This window comes from Cervus canadensis, chromosome 23, assembly GCF_019320065.1.
Source record: "Cervus canadensis isolate Bull #8, Minnesota chromosome 23, ASM1932006v1, whole genome shotgun sequence".
In the NCBI taxonomy this organism is placed as follows: Eukaryota; Metazoa; Chordata; class Mammalia; order Artiodactyla; family Cervidae; genus Cervus; species Cervus canadensis.
Window position 1 is genome coordinate 13533253 of NC_057408.1, and position 27925 is coordinate 13561177.

The window sequence follows — 27925 nt, forward strand, 5'->3', positions numbered from 1 at the left end:
CGTTCTTATAAAAGAGACCCCGCTCTCTCAGCTCCTTTGCCCCTTCCACCACGTGAGGATAAAGTGAGAATGCTATAAATCACCCAGTCTATTGGTGTCTTATTACAACAGCCTGAATGGACTAAGCCGACGTGAAGGCTAATTACCCTCAAACATTGTACCAGTATTCTCCCAGGAACTTCCAAGAGGGGCTACACTTTGCCAAGGACCATGGGTTCTCGACCCCTAGTAATTCATTTTATTAACATGTTTTCATAACATGAAACTTTTTCTTATATATCACATTCATTCAGGAACTCTGCATAGAGAACAGGTTAGCCCCTAACTTTTGGGTCTTAGTTCCCTTTCCTCTGATGGAGCAATTCTTCTTGATAAAATTGGTCTTTGGGAATTATTTTTTCTGTAACATTCACTGAAAAAACAGTATTTGGGAGTTCCCTGCCAGTCCAGTGGTTAGGACTTCCTGCCGGGGTTCAGTCGGGAAGATCTTGCAAGCCGCATGGCAGGGCCAAAAAAAAAAAAAAAAAACAAAACCCTAGAATTTTGTTTTGTTTGAGTTTGGTTTGGTTAAACAGCTCTAAGTGCTTCAGAGGTAAATGTTCTAAATCTTCTGGGTCATTTCCTTTGAAAGAGAGCAAATGTTAGGCAAAAAAAGAAAAAAAATCCAGGTATACAGTCATTCCTGGATGTCTGCCAAGGATTCTAGGACCTGCCGCGTACAGAGAATTCGAGGATGCTTAAGTCCCTTGTATAAACCGGCATAGGAGAGTCATCCCTCCGTATCCCCGGGTCCGGGGTCTGTGGATATGGAGGGCTGACTGCAGCCTGGAGGACTGTGGCAGAGAAGGACAGCATAGTTTGCTGGAAGCTAGTGTGAGGGAGTGGGGTGAGTGAGGGACAGGAAAGAAAAAGCAGGAGAGGTGGGGAGAGGGACCAGAGGGGAGGAGAGGATGGGAGAGAGACACGCACCCGGGCGGATTTAATATCTCAGTCTGTTTGTCCACCCTCACGGTCCCCATGCTGTTACCAAGGTCAGACAAGAGGAGCTGACACGGAATACTGGACCAGTGCTAGCCGCTCCAGGTGCCCCCCTCGGCCCCCCACGGCCCCCCACGGCCCCCCATGGCCCCCCACCCCACCTCTGAGCCGCCCCTCTCCCCAACCTCCCACCTCCACCCAAATCCATTCTTCCCACCCTTCTGGAAGGGTGATGGTGGTGCAAACACCGGTCAGGTCCCCTCTCTGCCTCCTCTCTCGTCTCCTACCCCATCCCAGCCCCTCTGCTTCATGTAAGCATCCATGAGAAGCATCAAAGACACCCTGGAGACAGAGGTGGTGTGATCTCTGATGGCCCTTGAGCCTGCAGTCTGGGCTCCGGGGGGCACCCTGACCTTCCACATCTTTCTCTGAAGGGACCTGGAGTCCTGCTAACGGTTGGACAGGATCAGGACCTTGTCCTGTCAGCAGAAAGTCGGAGGTGAAATACCGTTTGCTTTTGTTTCTTCCCGGCCGTCCTGCAGACCTTTAAGCAGATGTATGTTCTGCTTCATTCACAGCTGAAAAGTTCAGGCTTCCTCATATTTACAACTAAAAGGACAGTGTGATTCCTGCTGTCAGGGGCGCTACCAGGAACATTTAGAACAACCGAGGTGTCATCTATGTGTTGGTGGCGAGTTTTCATCACGTTCACTACGATCACGCCGACGCTGTTGGAAGCGCTCCTCAGGGGAGCGGTCAGCGCCGCCTTGACCGGCCTCCTCCGCTCCCGCCGCCTCACATCACGGCGCACTTCTGCTCCGCCGTCTGCTTGATCTCCGAGAAGGTGGCCTGGGCTTTCTCTTTGATGGCGTCCAAGTCCATGTTCTGAAGGTTCTGTAGCTGCCCGAGGATAGAATCCTTGTCTTCCTCCTCTTCTTGATCTTCATCTACCATCTTCCGGAGGTCTTCGGGCAAATCCACGTCGTCTCCAGCCATCTGGATTTGGTTCTCATCCATCTCACTCTGTGCGGAAAAACAAACATGGAGACAGAGGAAAAGCCTTCTGAAACCAACCAACCGGCCGACCCTGACCACGGCAGGGAGCTCGAGGCCTGCTGAGAAGGGATGCAGGGAAGGACACACTTGGCCTTCTCGCGGCAGAACCTGGGTCTGGGGCCAGCTGCGGAGGCCGGACGTCCCAGCTGAGATGCCCCATCTCTCTGCACTTGGGTCTCAGAAGCTTCTAGCACAGTGGTTCTCAAAGGGTGAGGAGCTTCGTTGCTGGTCCAGGGGTTAAGAATTTGCCTGCCGATGCCGGGGGCTCTGGTCTGGGAAGAGCCCACACGCGTGTCACGACTATGGAGCCCTTGCTCTAGAACCAGTGCTCACAGCAAGACAGGGCACCGCGGTGGACGCCTTCACACCACAAGCAAAAGGACCTCCGCTCGCCACAACCAGAGAAGACCCACGCAGAGCAAGGGAGGCCCAGCGTAGTCAAAAGTAACTCAGTAATTAAAAACATGGAGGCGTGGTCGCTGCACCAGGCAGTATTGGCATCATTCGGGAAGGTGTTAGAAGCACAAATTCTCGACTCACCCCAGACCTACTGGATCAGAAACTCCAGGCTGGGGTCCAGCAATCTGCATTTTCAGACTCCCTGTCTGTTCTGCTGATACCCGAGAAGCTTGACCAACTCTGCCTCAGGTCCCCTCTGCACGCTTTGTTTTCTATCAGCCCCGGGCTATGACTCAGTGGCCCAAGCTGAGCCCTCTCTGGGGTCCGGGGGCGTTGGGCTCACAGGGCCGGACCGGGCTGTCTCCGTTCAGCCATCACTCTTTAGGGGCAACTTCCAGTTAACCATCACCCCTTCCCTCCATTCTACCAGATACAGAAGCAGCTCAAACTCAGCTTTACGTCCTTGAGCCCTGGAAACAAGTCTGGCGCACACCACCTGCTTATTGAGTGAATCATTGACTCCAGGACTCCAACTCAGCACTCCCGGGCTAGCCTTGCTTGCTGCTACTGCCTTGCAATTTTCACCTGTGGTCCTGGGTGTCGCTGTTCTGCAGTCTCTTAGTTCCTGCTGCCTGGCCTCTGAATATGCCTTTACCCTCAGGCTGCAGAGTCCTTTGTTTTGTAACAGAGAGGACTCTACAGAACAAATTTCTCTGAGAAAGACAAGAGTCCTTTCATTTCTTAGATGGCTGCTCTCAGATATGATGTTCTGAGATCAGGTTGTAACATGGGGCAAACTGGGCTTTGGGGGACACAGAAGATCAAACAGGGGCTTCCCCAGTGGCTCAGATGATAAAGAATCCACCTGCCAATGCAGGAGACCCAGGTTTGATCCCTGGGTCAGGAAGATGCCCTGGAGAAGGAAATGGCAACCCACTCCAGTGTTCTTGTCTGGAGAATCCCATGGACAGAGGAGCCTGGTGGGCTGCAGTCCATGGGGTCACAGAGAGATGGACACGACTGAGTGCCTAACACAGAGACACACACATGGTCATGGAGCTTGGAGGCTCACCTTCCAACATGGAACGTCTATGTTACCCGCCCCGCCCTGCCCGGAGTTCCCTCTCCATGTTCACTTCTGTGCTGTCTCTCCCCTCCTCGGAACGCAGACTTCTGACGCCAAGGGGAGGGAAGCCTCTGGGGGCGCGGCCCTCACCCTGACTCTCCCTGGACGGCCTGGGAAGGAGGGCTCTCAGTGTCACCTTCCCAGGTGACAGAAGCTTCCCATGCGCTTGGCCAGGCCTTGGCCCCTCAAAGCGCTTAACGGATCAATTAGTTCCCCATCAAACTGGTGTGGGGATTAATTAGTTAGTTAATCCCCAGGGGCTCCCGGCCAAGCCTCCGTTTCTATTTATTTTGTATCCACCTGCCCTCGAGGGTGCCTCCCTTATGGACGGTTCTCTGGGCCTTTTTGAAGGAAGCGGGGGAAAAGCAGGGGGCAGCCTGGATTCTCAGCCCACCTAAATGCCGGGCCCCTGCCCACTTGAAATAAAACGTATGTAATCTGTAAAGGCATTCCTGGTAATTCCAGCATCCACACCCTCCAGGTGGTAAGAACATCTCTGTACTTGTCACCAGGTTCGAACCTGGACAGGCTGGGGGGACAGGCGGCTGGAGGGGCCAGGGGGCCAGCCCGCTGGTGTCCTGAGAGACCCAATGCACTCAGGAGGGTGCTCCTCTGACCCCTGTTCTCCAGGCCACTCAGCATGCAGCTTCTGCAGTTGTGGGCTGACTTGGGTTTATTTTCACCTCCTTCCCCTGGCCCTTGTGGCTCAGCTGGTAAAGAATCCACCTGCAAGTCAGGAGACCTGGGTTCGATCCCTGGGTTGGGAAGATCCCCTGGAGAAGGGAAAGGCTACCCACTCCAGTATATTCTAACCTGGAGAATTCCATGGACTGTAGAGTCCATGGGGTTGGAAAGGGTCAGACATGACTGAGTGACTTTCACTTTCACTTCCCCTGACCCAGGGAAGGAAGAGCTGAGGGTCCACTGTGCCTCCCAATTCACAGAGGGGATCCTGATCGCCCCAACGTCTACCCTAGCGGTTCTCAAAGTGGGCTCCCGAGGCTGGTCGCAGCGGCATCCCCCGGAACCTTGTTAGACACGCGGGTTCTTGGTCCTCGCCCTGACCTGCTGATTCAGAAGCCGTGGGGCCGGGCTGAGCCCTCTGTGGTTTAGCGAGCCCTCCTGGTGATTCTGCTGCTTGTCAAAGTTTAAGAAGCCCCACCCCACCTCTCTTGAAGACAGTGGGCTGTAACTCACTCATCTCTACGTCTCAGAACCCAACGAGTGACTGGCATGTTGTCACAGACAGGGCTCCAGGAGCCTGTTGTCAGGGATGACGCTTGAACGTGCAGGCCCTTTTGACTGCAAACAAGCTCTCATTTCATAGCTACTGACACGTTTACCTTCCCACTCCCACGAGGGCTGCCTAGAGGTCAAGGGCTGGCTTGAAGATTGGACACCTGAGCGTGACAGTTACCTCCACCACGTACAAGCTGTGTGACGTGGGCACCTAACACCCCCTCTCTGAACTATTTCCTTATTTATAAATTGGGTTTATGTTATTTGCCTCCTTGCTAGCTCAGATGGTAAAGAATCTGCCTGCAGCGCAGGAGACCAGGGTTCGATCCCTGGGTCAGGAAAACGCCCTGGAGAAGGGAATGGCAACCCAGCTCCACTATTCTTGCCTGGAGAATCCCATGGACGGGGGAGCCGGGTGGGCTACAATCCATTGGGTCGAAAGGAGCCACTCACGACCGGGTGATGAACCAACATAACTCTCATAATTCTATAGAAGATGAATTAAATGATGACTGAATAATTTGGAATATATTAAACAATTAAAGGTGGCCTTCCTAAATGACCCTCAGAGGTAAAGCTGGGTTGGGGGGGACTTGCCCTGAAAGGCCTTGGCCCTGCACGTGGTGCTCAATCCCATCAGAAGGAGGCCTTGCTCCCCCACCCCTTACCTCTGGCCTGGGAGTGTCCCTACCTACCTTCACTCCAGAGCCTCGGCTTTCCTAGCAAACTGGGCCTGTTCATTTCCCTTTCAGCACTAGATGCTCAATTCTGGGATAAAATGACTCAGAGCACCCAGCTCCCCTCACCCCTTGTCAGGCCTGACCTAAGCTTGTGGGGCACAGAGGGTGAAGACTGACCGAGGTCCCCGGCTCACGATCTGCACTTCTGTTTGCCCCCCATTCCCTGTTTCCACCCACCCGTGGGAATCTTGTGTATATGGTTCCCAGCCTGGGGCTTCCCAGATACTGGTAAAGAACCCCCCTACCGATGCAAGAGACATAAGAGACACGGTTTGATCCCTGGGTCAGGAAGATCCCCCCCTGGAGGAGGAAATGGCAACCCACTCCAGTATTCTTGCTAGGAAATGCCATGGACAGAGGAGCCTGGTGGGCTACTGTCCGCGGGGTCGGGGAAGAGTCGGACACGGCTGGGGTTTTACTTCCCCCACCAGGGATCATCACCCCTGGGCCCCCTGCAGTGGGAGCCTAGAGTCCTAACCCCTGGACCCCCAGGGAAGTCCCTGGCTTCTTATCCCTTGTGAAGAAACGTGGCTGGAGCAGGTACACAGGAGAAGCCTCCGAAGTATGGGGCCCAACTCCCCCGGGGGTCCAGGGGTTCGGAATCCGGCTGCCAACGCAGGGGACACGAGTTTGGTCCATGCTCCGGGAAGATCCCACTTGCCTCGGAGCGCCACAGCGCCTGAGCCCGTGCTTGAGAGCCGGCGCGCGGCCTCGAGAGAGGTCCCTGCAATGAGAAGGCCTCGCGCCACGCCAGGGCTGCCCCTGCTCACCGCAGCTCGAGAGAGTGAAGCAACGAAGACCCAGTGCGTCCATCGATACGTAAATAAATAAAGTTTAAAGCCTGGGCCCAGGGCAAGTGGCTCTGGCTGTCCAGTCTACAGGCAGCGCCGGGAGTGGTCCACGGCCGTGGTCAGCGTCCTACGGTCACTGTCCTTCTAGAAGGACAACGCTACTGACTGCCCATCACCACTGCTCCCAGGCATGATTCCAGCCCTGGAATCAGTCTTCCCGGACTGCAGCCTGGGCCCCGGGCGCCTGACAGCCAGGCAGGGCCGGTGAGTGGCTGGAGGACCAACCGAAGCTCCTGGACTCCTGGACTCGTGAGCACTGGACCCCAAGCAAGTGGGCTCGGACCTCGGACAGGCCAGGAGTTAGGGCTCCCTGTGTCAATCGCTGCAGCCAACCCAGACCCCTAGCCCGCAGAGGCGGCCGTGACCGTGGGAAGGCTGGGGTTTGGAGCCGGTAGACCTGGTTCTGTCCTCCGCCCACCACAGGACCTTGGGCAAGTCACCTTACACGTCTGTGCCCGCCAGGAGGAGCCCTCGAACGAGATACATTGTGAAACAGCCTTGTAAGCCTCTCAGCTCGGGACAAATAGTCACTGTGCTTGTGAATATTTTGGAGGAAAAAAGGCAGCAGGACATGAAGATCCTGCTGAAAAGATTCCTGGGAGAAAGAAGGAATGGACAGTGAGACAAGAGGGTGGGAGGGTATCAGCCCTTAAGAGAAAGATCAGGACAGAGCAAGCAGTTAAGGCCTGCCCAGGGGCTTCCCGGGTGGCTCAGTGGGAAAGAATCCACCTGCCAATACGGGAGGAGACACAGGAGTCGTGGGTTCGATCCCTGGGTCAGGAAGATTCCCTGGGGAAAGAAGTGGCAACTGCTCCAGTGTTCTTGCCTGGAGAACCCCGTGGACAGAGGAGCCTGGCGGGTTATAGTCCACGGGGTCAGGAAGAATTGGACACGACTTAGCAACTAAACCACCGCCACCACCAGCATTCTTGCGTGGAAAATTCCATGGACAGAGGAGCCTGGAGGGCTACAGAGGGGCTACAGTCCATGCAGTCACAAAGAGTTGGACCCGACTGAGTGACTGAGCGTGCACTCACGCACATGCGATTCATACACTGGACCCCTTGCTTGACAAACTGCCCTGCTGAGAGGGACTCCTCTGCAATCCAAGCAATGGGTGTCTTGTCCTGACTTTGCTGCTGCAGGTTGGGAACGCCAGGAATATTTTGACAGAATTCATGTGTCGAGGAAAGGCGTCAATGCCTCACCACACGCCATGATCCCAAGTGCAGGTACAGTTGATATGAACCAGCCCCAGGGAGGGAGCGGAAGTCTGATGCTGAGAAGCCCTGGCAGGTGAATGAATGAATGAATGAGGAGGGCGTGAAGTGAGCTAGCATATACAGAGGAACGCACAGGCTACCTTCATTTCTCAGGGTCCTGTTTCAGAAGTCTTCTCATTTCTAGAAATCTCATCAATATGGGATATTGTTTAATGCAGTTAAGAACTAATTATTTTTAGGCTGGCTGACCAGAATCAGTCTTAATCTCTTGCCTTTTAACCAGATTTATAATCCTAATTGCCAGTGCTGAATGCCCCATTATTTAAATCACCGCCTCCTGCCATTATTACTCCTCTGACTGCTTCTGACCTTTTGCTGAAGGGTAAGCATGATCCTGGATTCAGACTTCCTTCTTCCTCATCTTGGCAAACTGGTCCTCATCTGGTATCAAAATGGAAATACGGTGATCAACTATTTCACATGGTTATATCGCCAAAAAGTTGAGTGTTCCCACGTAGAGTCCAGTCAGTCAAGCTCGATATGCAGACACATACCGGAGCGATATGGACGTGAGTGTGAGCAAGCTCCGGGAGACGGTGAAGGACGGGGAAGCCTGGTGTGCGGCAGTCCACGGGGTTGCAAACAGTCGGACACGACTGAGCGACCCAACAAGAAGAAGAAGAAGATACAATTTTGGACTTCGCAGGTGGCTCAGTGGTAAAGAATCTACCTGCCAAGCAGGAGATGCAGGTTTGCTTCCTGGGTCGGGAAGATCCCCTGGAGGAGGAAATGGCAACATACTCCAGTGTTCTTGCCTGGAAAATCCCATGGACAGAGGAGCCTGGTGGGCTACAGTCCATGGGGTCGCAAAGAGTCGGACACAACTTAGAGACCAAACCACCACCACTACCCCGAGATTTTATTTTGGTTTCAGTTTGTTTCTTTGTTTTTGGACTTTAGGACACCGAATAGCTGGGCTGCTAGCTTTCTTTCACTTGGGCCAGTTGAGCTACTATTTGATGTTATATCTGTTTCTGAGGCTCAACAATGTCAGCAGTCACCTGTCTTCACTGTCCTGTGACAAGTGAGGCCGTCACACTGGCCCCTAGGCAAGGTGAAGTATTTCCTGGCTCCCGTCCTGCTAGAGTTTACAAGTTGCTGAGGGGGTGGGGGTGTAGACCAAACAGTACAGCCAGTCAACAAACACCTCTACAGAGAGGAAAATGGGCTGGGCCTGCTTTGCTGAACGTGAGGCGGAGTTTGGGCTGGACTGGGAAGGAGGAGGGTGTGAGGCCCTTGGCCGCCAGGTTCCAGTGGACACAGTCATCCTTGCTCTGATCAGATGCTGCTGAAGGACTGAGTTTATGTTTTCTCCCCTGGTCTGTGGTTCTCAACCTTCTCCGTGCCTCTGAAATACGAGGAGCAGGTCTCACCCCCTCCGTGCCTCTGAAATACGAGGAGCAGGTCTCACCCCCAGATTTGGCTCTAGTGATCTGTGGCAGGGGCTTCCCCGGTGCCTCAGCAGTAAAGAATTCGCCTGCGATGCAGGAGATCCAGGTTCGATTCCTGGATGGGGAAGATCCCCTGGAGGGGGAAATGGTGACCCACTCCAGTATTCTTGCCAGGAAAGTCCCACGAACAGAGGAGCATGGTGGGCTACAGTCCATGGGGTCGCAAAAGAGTTGGACATGACCGAGCATGCACTCAGGCACAATCTGTGGCAGGAACCCAGGCAACAAAATTTTTAAAAAGCTTTCCTGAGACTTCCCTGGCAGTCCAGTGGTTAAGAGCTCACCTTCCAATGCACGGGGTGCCAGTTCGACCCCTGGTTGGGGAATTAAGATTCTCCATGCCTCACCACCAAACAGAACACAGAAACAATATTGTAACACGTTCGATAAAGACTTTAAAAGATGGTCCACCTCAAAAAAAAAGTGTGTGTTTTTAAAAAAATTTTTTTAAATTAGAAGCTTCCCTGGATGAATTCTAACGCGTGAGAGGTGTTGAGACCCTGCCAGGGCTTGCTAGCGTCAGCATCTGCTACACGGCGTGGTCTGTCCCTCTTCAGCTCCTGGAGGAGCCCTCAGCACTCGAGAGCGAGACAGAGGCTGCGACTCTGAAAAGAGCCGCCAGTCTCTGATGAGGACTGAGAGTGCGCACAGGGGGTTCTCGAGGTTGGAGCCTTCCCCCACCTGGGCATCTCACACTGCTCTCCTGTCTGCAGGCCTTCCGGGGGACTCGAGAGCTCCTAGCGGCCACCTGTCCAAGCCTCTCCTCTACAGACGCGGAAACCGAGGTCCTGGGAGGTGAAGAGGCTCGCGCAGGTCCTTCTGCTTGTTAGGGGAGGAGAGCCCAGCCCTGCTGCTGGGTCTGGTAGGAAAACCCGGCTGGTGAGTCAGATCAGCCTGGGGCCGTGTGACCTCGGGAATTCCAGCACCCTCTCTGAGCTGCTGTTCTTACCCGAGCAGGGGAAACGAGGTCTCCCGCCCTTCCAGGGTGGCCGTGAGGATTGAGAAGGTGGCACATCCCAACCTGATGCCTGTCTCTCCCCTTCCCAGGTCCCCCAGGACCTTCAGCTCTTCCCAGGGCAGGAGCAGAAGCAGCCAATTGGACCGGGGCAGCAGGGGAGGGGCGGGAAGGGACGGCGCCTAGCGGGCCCCGGAGGGCCTCCGAGCTGCCGCCAGAAACAGCTGCTTGAAAGAGGACGGTTTTAGTGCCTGGGACCCTGCGGGGCAGCCCCAAGAGCGCCTGGTCTGAAGAAGGCAGGCAGAGAGGCTCACAGAGTCGTCTCTGCCTGTAAGAGGCAGCTTTAAGTCTCAGTTTTAACGATGCCCTCAATGTAGTATGTTGAAAGAAGCCCTACTGCTAGATCTTCTTCTGTCTTCATCTTTGTTCAAAGCGAGCGATGCCCTTAACACAGCAGACAAACACCAGGTGTAACCAAAGCCTATGGCTCAGCGGGGGACGACATTATTTTTCAATGACTAACCTAGATTGACAATTCCGTTAATAGGATTAGCGCTCATTGTGGAGCTGTTTTCTCTTATTAATTTGGCTTGACTTACATATACATTTTGAATTGGCTAGGAAAGGGGGGGGGCGCACCTTGGTTTTTAGAAAAGAAAAAAACTCGTGGCTTTATTTATAAGTATGACTTCCTCTGCTTGAAAAAATATGACATCCTAATTATGAGCTAAAGTAACCTTTGTATTTTTATACGGAATCATAATGTCGAATCCAGACTTGTTCTTTTCGTGAAAACTGATTGTAGTTTAACTCTTGTGGCAGACGGATTCCTTCTGCTGATTTTGATATTTTGTTCTTTGGGTGTGCTTTTGTTTTTCTTTTTTCCTGACTAACACTGATCACTCAGCAAGCCTTTTTGTTGGGGGTGTTTATGTGTGTGTCTATGTGTATGTGTGTGGCAGGTGCATATGTATGTGTATGTGTGTGTAGTATGTGCATATGTCTGCGTGTGCAGTAGGTTCGTATGTATGTGTGTGCATGTGTGTCTCTGTGTAGCATGTGCATATGTATGTGTGTGTGTGCATATGTATGTGTGTGCAGTAGGTGCGTATGTATGTGTGTGCATGTGTGTCTCTGTATAGTATGTGCATATGTATGTGTGTGCAGTAGGTGCGTATGTATGTGTGTGTATGTGTGTCTCTGTGTAGCATGTGCATATGTGTGTGTGTGCATGTGTGTGTATATGTACAGCCCCTCCATGTCAGACACCACGCAAGGCCCCAAGGACAAAGACAAAAACCTCAGCCGCTTTGTGAACAAGCACACGACCCAGCAGGTGAGAGTATTCAGGATGGAAAGACGACGCAGGAGACATGCACCCAGGCGTTATGGGAGCACCGGGGAGGCGTAGAGGAGGGAGGTCACGGAAGGTTCTGGAAGAAGCAGCACTAGAGCAACGACTTCCAGGAAGGAAAGGGGTCACGGGGAGCAGGGTGTAGGGGACGTGAGGTGGGAGGAGGAGATAGTCCAGGAGAGGGGCCCCAAGAGGTGAGGCTGGGAAGTTAGAGGCCACCTCATGGTGTGCAGGCCAGGAGACTAGACTCTACTCTAAAAAGTCATGCTAAGCCTTCTTTTTTTTTTTTTAAATGGGGAAGAACAGAATCTGTTTCCATCTTGGAAACCTTACTCTGCAATTTTGAGGGAAGCAAAACACAATAAAAAAACTACTTAAGATGTATTGTAAATTGCAACCCACCCCAGTGCTCTCGCCTAGAGAATCCCATGGACAGAGGAGCCTGGCGGGCTACAGTCCACCGGGTTGCAAAGCGTTGGACACGACTGCAGAGACTTAATGCACACACAAGAGGTATTGTCGTCACGTTGCTGAGAGGTGCTGAGCCCTGCACCTGGGGGTGAGTTGAGAAGGATTTAGGAGGTGGAATGACGGTCGCCTGCTGATTGCTCTGTGCAGGGCTGGAGGAGGAGGGACCAGGCAAGGGTGAGCCTGGGGGCGGTGCGGGCTGGGGGCCCCGGGGGAGATGGAGCCTGCGGGAGCAGGGCTGGGAGGGGGTCGGGGTCTTTCTGGGTCTGAGCTGGAGGCGCCCGAGGAGACGTGGGTGTGATGGTGACCTTTAGGGAGAAGGCGTAGACAGGAGGCAGAGGCTGGAGGGTCAGCAGCACACATCTAGGTAGCAGCTGAAGGCCACGGGAGATGCCGCCATTCGGGGAGAACGTGACGGCGAGGGGGACAAAGAGGAAGCACCAGGGATGTTCAGAAACCTGGGGGCAGACGGGGGAGGTAACCCTGGAAAGAGAGGAGAGAGAGGTTAAGGAGCAGAATGAGGAGGGTGGCACTGAGAGGCTGAGAGAGGGAGGGCTTCAAGGAGGAAGCGCCGAGCGAGGGAGGAAGGCTCTGCCCCGGGGAGGGCTGCTCCAGGAACGGGGCCCAGAGGAGACAGCGGGACCGTCTACTGTAGCGAGACGGACCTCAGAGCATCTTCAGGAGGAAGGCTCTGCCCCGGGGAGGGCTGCTCCAGGAAGAGGGCCCAGAGGAGACAGCGGGACCGTCTACTGTAGCGAGACCGACCTCAGAGCATCTTCAGGAGGAAGGCTCTGCCCCGGGGAGGGCTGCTCCAGGAAGAGGGCCCAGAGGAGACAGCGGGACTGTCTACTGCAGCAAGACTAACCTCAGAGCCTCTTCAGGAGGAAGGCTTCGGCAGAGCAGCGGGAACCACTCATTTAGGAAGATGCCCAGAAAGCCACCTTCACTCAAAGTGCTGCTCGCTTAGTTGGAAGAGACCTGACCTCCTTTACAATGGAGAGGCCAGTGGGGAGAAAGTGCTGGAGACCCAGGACAGGATGCTGAGTGGGACGGGACCCAAGTCTAACAGGAGCACCGTGGGTTACTTCAGGCCGTTGGAGTCCCCTGATTACTGGCATTTGAAAGGCAGAGGAAACCGACGTACACGTGGACACAAACGTCCTGTGATGACCTGGGCGGGGGGATGAGATGGGGGTGGTGGGAGGCTCTTGAGGGCGGGGACATGGCGAGTATACTCTTCTCCATACATGTCCGGTTATTGCGATTTGATGACCGCACTCTTTCGACTCCTGCGATGACTGCAATGAACAGCGGGCGTCAGAAGATGAGGGTACGACCCACGAGGGTGTCCTGATGGAAAACCCGGAGGGGAGGCGTGTGCTGTTTGGCAGAAGTCAGGTCGCCACGGCTCGTTTCAGAGACCGAATTTCCCTTCCCCCATCAGCGGTCGACTAGAACTCCTTTTCGCAGGAAACACTGGCCAAATGACTGCTTTCGAAAATACAGTTCTAATTCCAGAATGTGACGGAGTTATCCTCATCAGACCCGACAGCTCCTGGGAAGACATTTCCCTCAAATCTGCTCTCATTGGGCCTGGGCGAGGGTTCGGGCCCAGGACCGCCTCCTGCTGGTTATGTAACCGCTGGGAGTGACCCCGGGGAACCGTGAATGAGGCCCCCAGGGGTCCCGCCTCGTTAGCGGGGAGCACCCGGTGAGCGTGTCCAACCCCCTGTGGGCTGTTCACACTGTTAGTCGGGCTGTTTACCCAACATGGATTTTATGAGATGGCCGGACCGAGGATTCTGCAAACCCCCAGGGGAGGGAACGTTGTTCTCGGGGGCTGGGTAAGGCCCTGGTGAGCTGCGCTCTCTGCCCGGCTCTGTTTAGACGTGTTAGGCCGCTGTGTTCGGGTCTCAAGATCTCATTAGTGCAGTAATCAGGAAGGCAAGTCCCGAGAAGGGGCTGCGGGGAACGACTCGAGAACCTGTTGCTCCGTCCCCGCGCTGGCCCAGGCCGCCCTGAGCCGGTCTGGGCTGCTGCGAGGGCCCAGTCCTGACACGCTGGCCCTCATCCCTTCCGCTCTGGTTCACCGAACGCATCTCCATGGCCTTGGCCTTTCCCCACTGCGGTGACGCCCACGGGCCACTGCCTGGCTTTCCTCGCAGGGCTCCTTATGGGAACATCTAGGAGAGGAAAACCCACCACCTATATTCCCGTTGTGGTTTTCGGAAGGTTCTTTCTAAAGGTTCCACTATGCAGACTCTTCTGAATACTCAAAGGAAGCCCTACGAGCTAACCGATGTTTCCATGCCAGCCTGCAGCCCCACCCCCAAAGAGGCTGACTTGATACAAAGACTTTCAAGGCCTGGGAAATGCCTCTCCGCCACAGCCATCATTTCCTCAAAGTCGTCTGCTCCTGCAGCTGAAAATTCCAATTCCTTCAACGCTTCCTCAATGACAGCCAGCCGTTTCAAGATTTCTCGGCCAGCATCCCGGTGGCTGCGGAGACAGCAGCTGGGCCCCCTGCCGTGCCCACCCTCGGCCCGCGGGGACGTGGCCCCCTCCTGCCTCCCGACAGCTGCCCCAGCAGGGCCCAGCGGCCTTTCCACGCGCCGCTTTCCACGGCCTTTCCACAGCGGCCACTGCAGAGCAGTACGCGCTGTGTGATCCTTAATATCAGCAGAGTGGACTTCAAAAAACAAGCCCCTTCCGGAAATCGCTCCTGGCCACCCACACTGACCCTCCTAGAGCATGCAGTCCCTGGGGAAGAACTGAGACCCTCTGAAGGGCGGTTCTGCTGGGGCGGCCTGGGGGCATCACGGCTTCGTCCGGGACCCCGGGGTGCCGGAAGGAGCTGGGTTCCTGCCCCCGCACACGGGCGGCGGCTGTTAACTGCGAGTCCCTCGCCCAGCCAGGATCTGGCTTAGGCAGGAGCTGCCGCCCTGCAGCTGGTCTCGGCCTGGGGAACAGGTCTGCCGCCCCTTGCCCCTGTCTAGCCTAGGGCGCTGTTGAGGGCCTGCTGCCTCCTGCAGCTCGGAAGGGTGGGCAGCAGGGGACAGGGAGCCTGTGAAGGCCTCTTAAGGTGGAGGCGGTGCGGCAGGCTGCCCTCCAAGCCCAAGGCCTGCACAGAGGCAGGGGCGTCGGTCACGGCTGGGGAGAACTGGACTGAACGGAATATGACCTGGCCGATCTTTGATGGCATTCTTCCTATTAATTCCTGTTTTCAAAATGCATTCATTCATTTTATTTTGGGCTGTGTGAGGTCTTCGATGCTTTGCATGAATGTTCTCTAGCTGCGGCAACAGGAGCTACTCTTTGAGGCCACGGGCGGGCTTCTCCCTGTGGTGGCTTCTCTTGTTGAGTCCACAGCATGTGGGATCTTCCCCAACCAGGGCTCGAACCTGGGTCCTGTGCGCTGGCGGGAAGATTCTTATCCACTGCCCCACCAGGGAAGTCCTAGTTACCATTTTTACAAACAGTGCACATGGGGTTAGATAGAATTTCCAGGTGCTGACGAAAAAAGCAGGCCGTTGTATTATTGGGACTTTTCACGCCATGGGCAAATTCTTGAAGCATCACGTAGAGAATTCACTTTGACACCATCCAGGCACTCTTAGGGAGGCCCCCACCTGAAAGTAAACTCCACGGCGCAGGATGACGTGGGGAACGCTTTCAGGCGACGCTACCGCTGTTTACTCGGGTTGTACCGGAGTTTTGTCTGTGCTCACGGTCTCCCGTCAAGCCATCAGCTGACAGACCAGCGGGGAAAGCGATGGGCCTGGGTCTCTGGAGGACAGATTCTGAGATGCTTCGCTGAAATAGGAGCAGGGCACGTTGTCCTGGAAGGGCCAGGGCAGTTTTAAACCACGTGGAATTCCGAACGGCTCTAAAACTTCCAGGATGCCTCACTTCCAGCATGTGAAGAGTGGAAAGAGCAGAGACCTTGGGGCCAGGGGGCGCTGTGTTCAAATCCCTTTGTGGGTAGTGTGCTCTTTTTCAGGGCTGAGAGGCCTGAGTTCCAATCCTGGTTCCATCACTGCGCAGCTGCGGGGTTTTGCAAAGTCCCTGAGCACCCCCACCCCACCCAAACTTGGCTGCGGTTTTCTCATGTCTGAAGTGAGGCCATGGCTTAGACTCTCAGACAAACTCAAAGGTCTCTTTCGGGGTCTATGAAAAAATCGGGTGGGGGTCTCATATGTGTGGTGCATTGGAGCCAGCTATAGAAAAATGGGTTCATGGGCATTAGTAACCCATGCAACTAAGTTACTGGGCTCCACTGTTCACGGTGTATCAGCTTCTCATGGTCCTGCCTCCTCTCGGTGGCTTTGGAGAGCAGTAGCTAGATGTGGTGGAGAAGGAAATGGTACCCCACTCCAGCGTTCTTGCCTGGAGAATCCCAGGGACGGGGGAGCCTGGTGGGCTGCCGTCTATGGGGTCGCACAGAGTCGGACACAACTGAAGCGACTTAGCAGCAGCAGCTAGACATGGGGCTAGTGGTAACAAACCTGTTTGCCAATGGAGAAGGCATAAGCTTCATGGGCTCAATCCCTGGGTCAGGAAGATCCCCTGGAGGAGGGCTTGGCAATCCACTCCAGTATTCTTGCCTGGAGAATGCCATGCACAGAGGAGCCTGGTGGGCTACAGTCCATAGGGCTGCAAAGAGCTGGACACGACTGAAGAGACTTGGCAGGCGGGCAGCCTGTGCTGAGTAGGGTCACTGTCCCTCCAGGGAGGATGTGAATCTATACATCACGTGGCTCTAATTCTCCCCTCTTTCCTTAGTTTCTGTTGGAAAGGCTCTTGTGTGAAAGAAACAAGCCAAGCTTAGAGATTTGGGAATTATTTTTTTTTCTCTGAAGAGTATCAACCCATTTTGCAAATGAGGTTGTCCACCCCTGAGGATCTGGGTGAGCAAGACCACGGGCTCACCATTAAAAAAACAACCAAAGGGCAGATATTTTCAGTTTAAAGGAAAGAAAGTGAAGTTTCTCAGTCGTGACTCTTAGCGACCCCATGGACTGTAGCCTGCCAGGCTCCTCCATCCATGGGATTCTCCAGGCAAGAGTACTGGAGTGGGTTGCCATGTCCTTCTCCAGGGGATCCTCCCGACCCAGGGATCCAACCTGGGTCTCCCGCACTGCAGGCAGGCTCTTTACTGACCGAGCCCCCAGGAAGCCCTACTGCTTTCGGCTGAGAGGCCGGCGGTTCCTGCGCTGTTTGCTCACCTCGGCGTGCCCCTTGCTGTCATTGTCGAGAAATGAGACTTCTGTCACAGAGGTAACAACAGCAGTAAGAGCGATCGCCCACGGAGCTCTTTCCACTAGTCGGGCACTCGATTTGTCTTATTATTTCAGACGAAGACTCAGGAAGCACGTGTCGCTGCCCCCAAGGTATAGATGAGGAAAAGGAGGCCGAGATGTATTAAGAAGCCATCTGAGATTGCCGATGTCAGAGCCAGGATTCAAATCCAGCTCTCCTTACATCCTCACCAAACCACGGAACAGTTGTCAAAAATATATCCTCAATAACAACATCCTGAGAATGCCCCATCTTTCTGGAAGACACACAGCCAGCTGATGGGGTGTCTGTGTGCATCTGTGTGCGTGTCCCTTACTCTCTTTCTGCCTCTGTTTCCTCTAAGAACACACCTTATAAGACTGTGGTGAGGATGAATTAATTTATCCATGCGAAGAACTTAAGAGCAGGGCCTGGCACTTAGAGCTCAGTAAACGTCAGCTGGGATGATGGCTATTCTCATCGTGCAGGTACGGATACTCTATAGTCTTTAAATAAATTTACATAAACAGGTATCACTCCATTTCCTTGAGAGGAAATGGAAGTTCATAGAGGTTAAGTGCCTGGAATCTAGTTTTTATGAACTAATTCAATGCTCTTCTCACTATATCAAATACCTCAATTACAATTAAGCGAAAGTCACTCAGTTGTGTCCGACTCTTTGTGACCTCATGGACTATAGAGTCCATGGAATTCTCCAGGCCAGAATACTGGAGTCGGTTGCCTTTCCCTTCTCCAGGGGATCTTCTCCCCAACCCAGGGATTGAACCCCGGTCTCCTGCACTGCAGGCGGATTCTTTACCAGCTGTGTCACCAGGGAAGCCCCAGTTATGATTAAGACATATAAATATATATTTATATACATATTTATGCATAGTTACATTTGTTATACATACACACACACACACACACACACACACACACACACGCAGACTTCAGAGTGTGACCCTTGCTGATAATCCAACACTCTGCATTTCTTATTATGTAAAAAATGACTGTCTGTTTATTGTGTTGAGTCTCACCTTTGGGAGTCTGTACTTTTCTCTGAGGTGAACTCTGAGGCACGCCCTCTCGGCCTTTTTCTGTGTAAATGCAGCGTCTCTTTCCATCCTGAAAGTGAAAGAATCAGAATAAAGGATCAGAGGACCTGAGACCACTGGCTGCTCCAGCCCCCTGCTCAGAGGAGCCAGACACTGGGACACACCCTCTGAGTGTTTTCCTACATCCCCAAGCGTCTGCCTCTCCGTCTGGAATTGCACGCTCACGACTGAGTACAGACCTGACTTCCCAAAGACACGTCGGTTCTGCGAACCTCTCTGTGATGCAGCGTGGGGGAGGCAGGGGGACCGCCCTGGTGGGGAGCTGACCTCACTGTGTCCCTCTCCCCCCTCCTGGGAGCACAGGTGTCCGGGTCACCTGGGGCGCCTGCCTACCATGCAGCTTCCCAGCCCGTCTGCATCATGGAGAGAGGCTGTGTTTTCAAAATCATTTCGTTTCTTATTTTATTATACTTTTTAGGGGCTGACACATTTAGTGCTTCTGAAATGATCGGTGTATAAGCTGATAACAGAGGATGCAGAGTATTACTTTGGGGACGTAAGTTTTATTTATTTCTAGAATTTAAAACATTGAAATATAGTTGCTGTACAATATTATGTGTCACAGGTATGCAATAGAGCAATTTATGACTTTTATTTAAGAAAGTTTTTTGAGCTGTGTCGCTCAGCGTAGGAAATCTTAGTTCCCCAACCAGGGATTGAACCTGGGCCCCTTGCAGGGGAAGTTTAGAGTCCTAAGTGTTGGACTGCCAGGGAATTCTTCCTCCCTCTTTTTTCCCCACAATTTTTATAGGTTATCTTCCATTTATAATGATCATAATTCATATTGGCTGTGTTCCCTATTTTGTACAATATATCCTTATAGCTTATTTTATACATAATAATTTGTACTTGGGACAGAAGTTTTAAATTCTACAGAACACTTATTTTTATGGAACAAAAATGTTTGGAGCAAACCCTTAGCACCTCCTTCCGTTTCCTTTCCTGACGTCCTTTTAGAAACCCTTACGTGGACTTTCCACATGTCTATTTAAGGCCAGGTTCGGTCTCCACCGATGCTGCCTTGATTCTGCAAGATTCTCAAGGTGAAAGTCGTAATTCTGTGTTTTAAAGGATGTTCTTCTCCAGATCTTTGCAGAGCTGTGTTTCTGCAAAACAGTTACACTCAGTGACTGAGAGTTTGAGATTCAGTCGTTATTCAATTCATTTAATTCCATCAATAAACGGGGATCAGAATTCTGAGCTACAATAATGTGGAATTTTTAAAAAAAGAAAAAAGCACTTGCAATCCTTGACAGCTGAACAGGGACATGTAAAATATAAATGACAGGGAATCCAACTGCGAAAAGTTCTCTCTGTGACCCTGCCAAAGAGACGTGCTCTGGAAACGGCGCCTTAGTCCAGGGAGAAACACCTGCTCCTCCCTTCCCGTTGTCAGCATCTATAAGCCAGGTCGTGCAGACTTCTTCCAGTGTCTCTCATCACCACGCCTTCCATTCTGACCACCGCAGCCTCATGAATGTCCGTCACTCCATACCGTATCTCATGCAGATTCTTATCTTCATACCATGACTTATGCAGTGATTTTAAAAATAGGTTTCTAGTCCCGAATTATCAAAAAGAGCTGGAAGGAGTGGTGTACTGGCTGACGTATCACGACCAGCTTTCTGGGGAAGAAGCTCTGTAGCACCTGCCATGTTCCATGGTGCCAGTACTTCCACTGAAGTGGACTGCAAACTATTAATATCAACTTGATGTCACCGATATTGGGGAGAAACTGGCGAGAGACACATGCGATTAACTTTGATGGGTCACTGCAGGATGCCGTGGGTCAGCTCAGCACACCACTGGCTGGAAGATCCATTTTTCTCAACCACTGTTTAAATCAGGCTACTCTCAGATGCGGCAGTCTCCTTTACTGCGTACCATGGAGACAGCCCACATGCTTTGCCCACATTTCTCTACAACTTGGGCCACTTGATTAGAGACCGCATTGGCTATTTAAATGATCTCCCTGCTTCCATCATGGCCCTACCATCGAGAAGTGACGTTTTTAACAAACGGCCTAAGTGATTCTTACACAAGCCAAACAGAGATGCAGCATCCAGGATGGGGGCCGTTTGGTGGCAGGCAGGATTTGGGGATTTAATATAAAGCTATTTCCCTTCATTGTCAACCCTCTAAGTCCCAACTTAGGTCAGCCATCCCTTCCCTGGGTGAAGGGATCACTCACACAAGATACGGTGTGGATTTTCAGAATGCTCTGTGGACGGCCTAATTGGACTTGTGATTTGCTGTTGGAAGTGGGCTCCCTTGTCCTTGATGATCCAGAGAGAAGTAGACACCTTTGAGGATGTCGGTGAGGCTCACTTGAACCACCTCCTCTCCTAGCTGCCCAGGGAAGCACATTGTTAGAGGCTGCTTTTATATACAGGCTTCCCTGCTGGCTCAGTGGTGAAGAATCCACCTGCCATTGCAGGAGACGTGGGTTCGATCCCTGGGTTGAGAAGAACATCTGGAGGAGGGCATGGCTACCCACCCCTGTACTCTTGCCTGGAGAATCCCATGGACAGAGGAGCCTGGGGGCTGCCGTCCATCGGGTCGCCATGAGTCAGACGGGACTGAGCGACTCAACGACGATATCAGGAAGCTTTGTATACGTGGCCCTGCCCGCTAGCTGCACAGGACTAGACCAAGTTGAGTAAGTGGAATTTCTTCTCTGAGAATTTGTGTTTGGGATGGAGTAAGTCAGAGACTCGCAGTGTGGCTGGATCTATTCACAGGTGAGCTCGGAGGACGTCTGCTGACCACCCTCACGGGTGGTTCGGGTAACAGAGGAGCAGAGGGCTGACTGCCCTGAAAGGACAAAGCGGCCTCACGGAGGCGGACGGGGTGGCCAGGGATCGAATGAGGGCCCGTGACTGCCAGTGATGCTCTGGTCCTGGTTCAGCCCACAAGGCCTGGGGGCATGTCTGCAACGGGTCTGGTGAAGCGTCTTTGCAAGAAGCATGTTAGTTGCTCAGTCGTTTCCGACTTTTTGTTACCCTGTGATCTGTCCATGGGATTTTCCAGGCAAGAACACTGGAGTGGGTTGCCATCCCCTTCTCCAGGGAATCTTCCCAACCCAGGGATCCAACCTGAGTCTCCTGCATTGCGGGTGGATTCTCTGCCGCTGAACTACCTCCATGCTATGCTAATTTGCTCAGTCGTGTCCGACTCTTTGCAATCCTATGGACTGTAGCCCACTGGGTTCCTCTGTTCATGGAATTCTCCAGGCAAGAATGCTGGAGTGGGTAGCCATGCCCTCCTCCCTGAACTACATGATTTGCCTTAAAATAAATACCTTATTTTCAGGTGGCTCCATTGGTTTCTATTTCTTAACTCCAGGTTCTGGAATCATCTTAACCATTACACAGAAGCCTGGCTGAAGGAAGAGTTGGCTCTGAAGGCGTCACATTAAACGGCTCATCATGGGGCCCTGGCTTTGGACACTCTCTGAACTCATTTCCCTCGGCAAAAAGTCGGGCCTGGAGGAGGCATGAGAAAACCCTGGGCTGAGTCTCCTCTTTTAGGGAAAGAGAACTTGCTGAAGAGCTCAGAGACCCAGGGGCATGGGCAGAAGCCAATCTCCCCCCAACACCGATACTTTACTATAAAAAGATTCAAGTGTACAGAAAAGTTGAAACAACTTTACAGTTGACATGCATATACTCACCATTTATATTCTACTATTGGCATCTTCCTATACATTTTAGAAAATGCCACTTACCTAGCCCTCTCTCTCTCTCTCTCCATTCATTTATCCATCATATTTTCTGATGCATTTCAAAGCTGTTGACATCAGTACTCTCTTCCCCCAAACACTTCAATGTGCATACCACAACACCAATTACGTATCTGTTTATTTGTTGTTGTTGTCCAGTAGCTAAGTTGTGTCCAACTCTTTGCAACCCCGTGGACTGTGGCATGCCAGGCTGTCCTTCACCATCTCCCAGAGCTTGCTCAAACTCATGTCCCTTGAGTCGGTGATGCCATCCAACCATCTCATCCTCTGTCATCCACTTCTTCTGCCCTCAATCTCTGCCAGCATCAGGATCTTTTTCAGTGAGTCAGCTCTTCTCATCAGGTGGCCAAAGTATTGGGGCTCCTTTTCTTTTGAATCAAAATGTTGCATGCTATTAAATGCACAGACCTTAAATGGACTGTGATGGTTAACTTCGTGTGTCAGCTCAACTGGGACACAGGGTGTCCTGATTAAACATCATATCTGAGTGTGTCTGGGAGGCTGTTTCTAGGTGAGATGAGCATTGGAATCAGTGGGCGGTGGACGGAGCGAAACAGAAGGGCCTCCTCGGTGTGTGTGTGTGTGTGGAGGGGGGCAGCGCTCATGGAATCCACGGAGGGTTTGAATCAACAAAAGGGCCTCCTGCCGGCCTGCCTGCCTGCTGAGCTGAGACAGCAATCTCCTCTTGCTCTGAGAACCCTCCAGTTCTCAGAACCGCACCACCGACTTGCCTGGGTTGCAGAGGGCAGATGGTGGGACTTCCCGGCTTCCACAGCCACGTGAACACTGGCTCCTTGTGATAAATCTCGTCTGTATCTGTGTGCACACACATGTATTTTTTTCTCTTCTCTCGGTTCTGCTCTTGCTGTGTAAACCCAACCTCTATTAAGGTGTAAAAGTCATTACTATCACCTGAGAAAATACCCCCATCCCGCGCTCAATCAACGCCTGCTCCCAGCCCCAGAGGCCACCACTGCCTTCTTCCCAGCATAGGTTGGGTGTGCCTGTTCTAGATCTTCATACAAATGTAACCACACACTATGCATTCTTATGTGTAATTCTTCTTTCACTATGCGTAAAAAAACCGTGGGGATTTATCCAGCTTGTTTTACTTACCAGGGGTTTGTTCCTTTTCATTACTGAGTGTGTTCTACTGTGTGACGACATTTCGTTTTTTCATTCATTCTATTGATGAACACTTGGATTATTTCCTGGTTTGGGCTCCTGTGAATGAAGCTGCTGGGAACATTTTTGTACAAGTCTTTTTGTGGACGTATGTATTTCTATAGTTGCAGTGCACGTTTTTAACTTTGATAATGTCTAATTCCTCATTTCAAAATTTCATGGTCACTGGTTTCAGGGTCATAAGAAATTTCTGCCTACTTCCAAGATGCAAAGATATTCTCTGTTTCTTTTTTTTTCCTGGATGCTTTATAATTTTCGTTTTTATGCTTAAGTCTGTGATGCACATCAAAGTTCAAGCTACAAGTGATGCCATGGCAGTTGCTGTATCATTACTGAGGGGACATTTTCATATAATGGAGAGAAATGGAGGAACAAACAGGTTGTTTTATTTAGAACTTTCCAAATATTCTATTTAGGTATAGACCTCTTTCAGTACTAACATTACCAATATGGCGGGGGGTGGGGGTGGTGGAATCTGAACATGGAAATAAAGCAAAAATGAATGTGCCATGGAGTGTACTGTTGAGTAGTATTTGATTTATTATTAGTAAAGTCAATCCCACAACTTTTCTAAAATGATGAGGACAAGTTAAGGAGGCTTTTATTTGCTAATATTCATTCTAATTATTATATATATTATGATGTGTGTAGCTGTCTCTAGATATAGCTTGTGTGAACCATTTTTGATGCCTACTAATTTTTTCATTTTAATAGTTGCTCCAATTTATACATTTCAAATTTTTTTTCTATTGAAGTATAATTGATTTACAATGTGTTAGTTTTGGGTGTACATCAAAGTGATTCTGCTTTATATATACGTGTGTGTGTGTGTTCTCAGTCATGTCTGACCCTTTTGTGACCCCATGAACTATAGCCCACCAGGCTCCTCTGTCCATGGAATTTTCCAGGCAAGAATACTGGAGTGGGTTACCATTTCCTCTTCTAGGGGATCTTTCCAAGCCAGGGATTGAACCAGAGTCTCTTGAGTTTCCTCCACTTGCAGATGGATTCTTTACCACTGTGCCATCTGGGGAGCCCTTTATATATATTCTTTTTCAGATTCTTTCCCCTTATAGGTTATTACAAAATACTGAGCATAGTCCCCCGATGTCTGCCTCTTTATATTGTATTCTAGGTGATGAAGCTCTTGGAAACTCAAGCAGTGGACTGAAGTCCTGCCTCTTGCTGTGTAAGCAGATGAGCCTCACTGTCCTGCTACTATCGCTTTAGTTGGGTGATCAACCAATGTATCACACACACAGACACAAACACACACAGACACACAGACACAGACACACAGACACAGACACACACACATACACACATACGCACACACAGACACATAGACACACACACACAGACACACACACACACATACACATATACACAGACACACACACACATACACACACACACAGAGACACACATACACAAACACACACACAGACACACACAGACACACACAGACACAGACACACACACAGACACACACACATACACACACAGACACACACACACACACACAGACACAGACACACATACACACAGACACACACACACACACACACATACACACAGACACACAGAGACACACACACAGACACACACAAACACACACAGAGACACACACACACACACAGACACACACACACATACACACACAATACACCACACACACACATACACATATACACAGACACACACACACACAGACACACACGCAGACACACACACACATACACACACATACACCAGACACACACACACATACACACACACACATACACAGACACACACAGAGACACACATACACAAGCACACACAGAGACACACACATACACACAGACACACACATACACACACAGACACACAGACACACACACACAGACACATACACACACACATACACACAGAGACACACACACATACACACACAAACACACACAGAGACACACACAGACACACACAGAGACACACACAGACACAGACACACATAGACACACACACACACAGACAGACACACACATACATAAACACATACATCCACACACACATACACAGAGCTGAGTAGTTGGTGTACAACTGACTGATGATACCATTTGACTATTTTGGTTTCTGATCTGTCCAGATATAAAATTAGGTAAAACTATGACATTAGTTAATCAAACAGATGCCGTATTTGTGACCAGATTTATTACTGGGACACATTAAGTGATATTTTAATATCAGATGTGTAGTCTATATTTGTGACCATTTTCTTTTTATCGGTCCCCTTTGAGCTGAGAACATTGGATGCTATTTTTCTGCTTCTGCTTCTTTTTAACATGCCATAGGCAAAACTGGCCAGTATTCAAGGAATGCTGCCTTTTTTTGTGTATTATTTTAGCACCCACATTATTTTTGCAGTTGCATCAAAAAAAAAAAAAAACAAAACAGACCTTAAATTTACTGCAGAGCCAAGCACCATTCTAGGTAGTTTTATAGCCACAGTTGCTTTCAGGAAAAAATACAACAGACAAGGTTCCCACTAAATGGAAGCTTTAAGCTTCCTTAGTTTCCTCCGGGTCATCAACCCTTTCACCTTTAACCATTTCAGCAATAAGACATAGGCAATTGTCATGTAATTATTAGCAAAACAGCCACAGTGGCACACAAAAAAAAAAACCCAAAAAACTTTCGTAACGTATCGTGAACTTTTAACTTCAAGACTGATGCTTCAATACTTAGTTGATTTGATTATTAAAACTCTTAAATTCTACCTTAAACTTAAAAAAACTAAATATAGACTACACTCAGTCATCAGTAGTGAAAAATTGGTAATATTCACATTCCATAATACCCAACTGAAATGTTAGTAATGTTTTATTACATTTTATATAGCCAGAAGAATGTCCTTATGTTTTGGAGGTATATAGGTAAAGTATCCAGGGGTAAAGTATCAGGATGTCTGTAATTTACTTTAAAAATGCTTCTCTGTACTTATCTATCAATCAATCATCTATCCTCCAACCAACGAATTATCTGTAAGCAAACATGACAGAACAACTGTCAATTTTATGCCGTAGGTATACACGGCCATTCATTATACTGTTCTACTCTCCTATATCTTTACATTTTTCATAATAGGCAGTCCACATAACTATTCAGACTCTTTGAGAAGCCAAGTCTTACGATGTGATTGTCATGTTGTATTTTCCAGGCTTTCTTCCCTCTGCACATGTAAGTTCAAGAAGATTGTACTCTGTGCTCTTTAAGGCCCCTTCCAGGTGCAAAGTCTGAATTCCCATCATTTGAAAGCTTTCTACATTCACCTAACAGGGTGAATTTCCTGATGGCTGTAAAAATATTCAGGCGCCCAGTTTTTCATTTGAACACCTGAGGTCAATTACAATGTGCCCGGATCAGAAAGTTTCAGCTGCTTTTAAGGATGACATGTAGATTTGTTTCTAGCATCTTTCATTTCCATTCATACAAATGAGGTAAGAGTAGCTGTTGATGCTAGGAACTGGTTCACTGTTGAGCAGAACAGACTTCCCTGAGCTTGGAGGCAGATGGCATAGGAAAGGCATCTGAAGGGCGGAGAGGGGGAGAGCCGGGCGCCGTGGACAGCGTGGCCACAAGGAGCCTCTTTCTGCTCTAGCAGGGACCCGAGCTGCGAGTACTCACTTTTCCTCGATTATCTGCTTCTGGTACTCCTCATACTCCTCTCGACTCATGCCTTGAGCAGCTGCGGGGTCAGATGCTCCTCCTTCTTCTTTTTTTTCTTCAGACCCGCCACCGAGTCCTAAATTCTTCACCTGGTTACTTATCATAGTTTTCATAAGGAAAGCCATTGTGTCTGCCCTCAGAGAAAGAAAACCAAGCACTCCGAGAAAACTCAAAAGAAAACAAACAAATCACAAAATCTCCAAGTATTTTCAGTGATAGCAACACGTTGAAAAGCAAAGGACTCTGCGCAGCCTCATCTATTCAAGGGCATAATGATAGCGAGGAGTGGTTTGTGGGCTCTAAGCTGGATTAAAGAGGTGAACTCCTTAGCAGAGAGGCAGATGGCTCCGATTACCAAGGCATGCAATCAGATGCAGCCAACTACTTTCTGAATTAGTACACTAAGCTAATTTCAGAGGGGGAAAAAAGAATCCTTCACATTATCCATCCCTCTCCCATTTCTAAGGTTTAAATTATAAGTGCAGCAGGGCTTCATCAAGGGTTGTTTCAACTAAATGAATCGGAGGTGACTGATTATATGACTGTGGTGGAAGTTCCAAATTCCAGGCCATGAGAGCAACATCCTGTTGAGAACTGAGTCCAGTGAGATGCAAAACCTAAAATGCTTTATTTAGCAAAAATAATCCTTTGATCCATCATTTTATCTCATTGGCCTCTCAGGACTATGTAAGGATTTGTGTTTTGGTTTGCTTGAATCCTATGCTGTTTCAGTGGTTCCTGGGTCCTGGACATAAATACCCAACCAGGCAAGTGTGAAGGGCAAGCCAGAGGGTCCTTCACGTACACCTGGAAGATTAGCCTAGCTTGCTCCTGCTCTGAAAGGTTATACTTCTGCATGGAGACAATGCGCCGGACTCTTGCAAAGCTCTGACCCAGAAGGTGAGAACATGGGTGAGTCGGCCTCGGTGGGTATTGGTATTTTCCTCTCCCCTGGTGGCTCATATGGTAAAGTGTCTGCCTGCAATGCAGGACAC

General features: G+C 50.7%; 1 protein-coding gene across 1 annotated transcript; it reads right to left on the reverse strand.

Annotated features, from left to right (window-relative positions):
* Positions 1-1773: 1773 nt before the first annotated feature.
* On the reverse strand, positions 1774-27869 carry CPLX4 (complexin 4). The gene is made up of 3 exons (XM_043444237.1): positions 26889-27869; positions 18218-18305; positions 1774-2001 (listed from the first exon to the last, which is right to left on the reverse strand). Exons 1-3 carry the CDS (start codon positions 27053-27055, stop codon positions 1774-1776), a joined length of 483 nt encoding a protein of 160 aa, XP_043300172.1. The 5' UTR covers positions 27056-27869.
* Positions 27870-27925: the final 56 nt, after the last annotated feature.

What these genes read in the sequence shown, in the direction of transcription:
- CPLX4 (XM_043444237.1), bottom strand. Translation starts at nt 27,055, where the DNA reads ATGGCTTTCCTTATGAAAACTATGATAAGTAACCAGGTGAAGAATTTA. An exon ending in AAGCAGATAATCGAGGAAAA is followed by an intron (nt 18,306 to 26,888) that starts GTGAGTACTCGC and finishes TTTCACTTTCAG; the next exon opens with GATGGAAAGAGACGCTGCAT. An exon ending in AAAAGTACAGACTCCCAAAG is followed by an intron (nt 2,002 to 18,217) that starts GTGAGACTCAAC and finishes TTTTCCGCACAG; the next exon opens with AGTGAGATGGATGAGAACCA.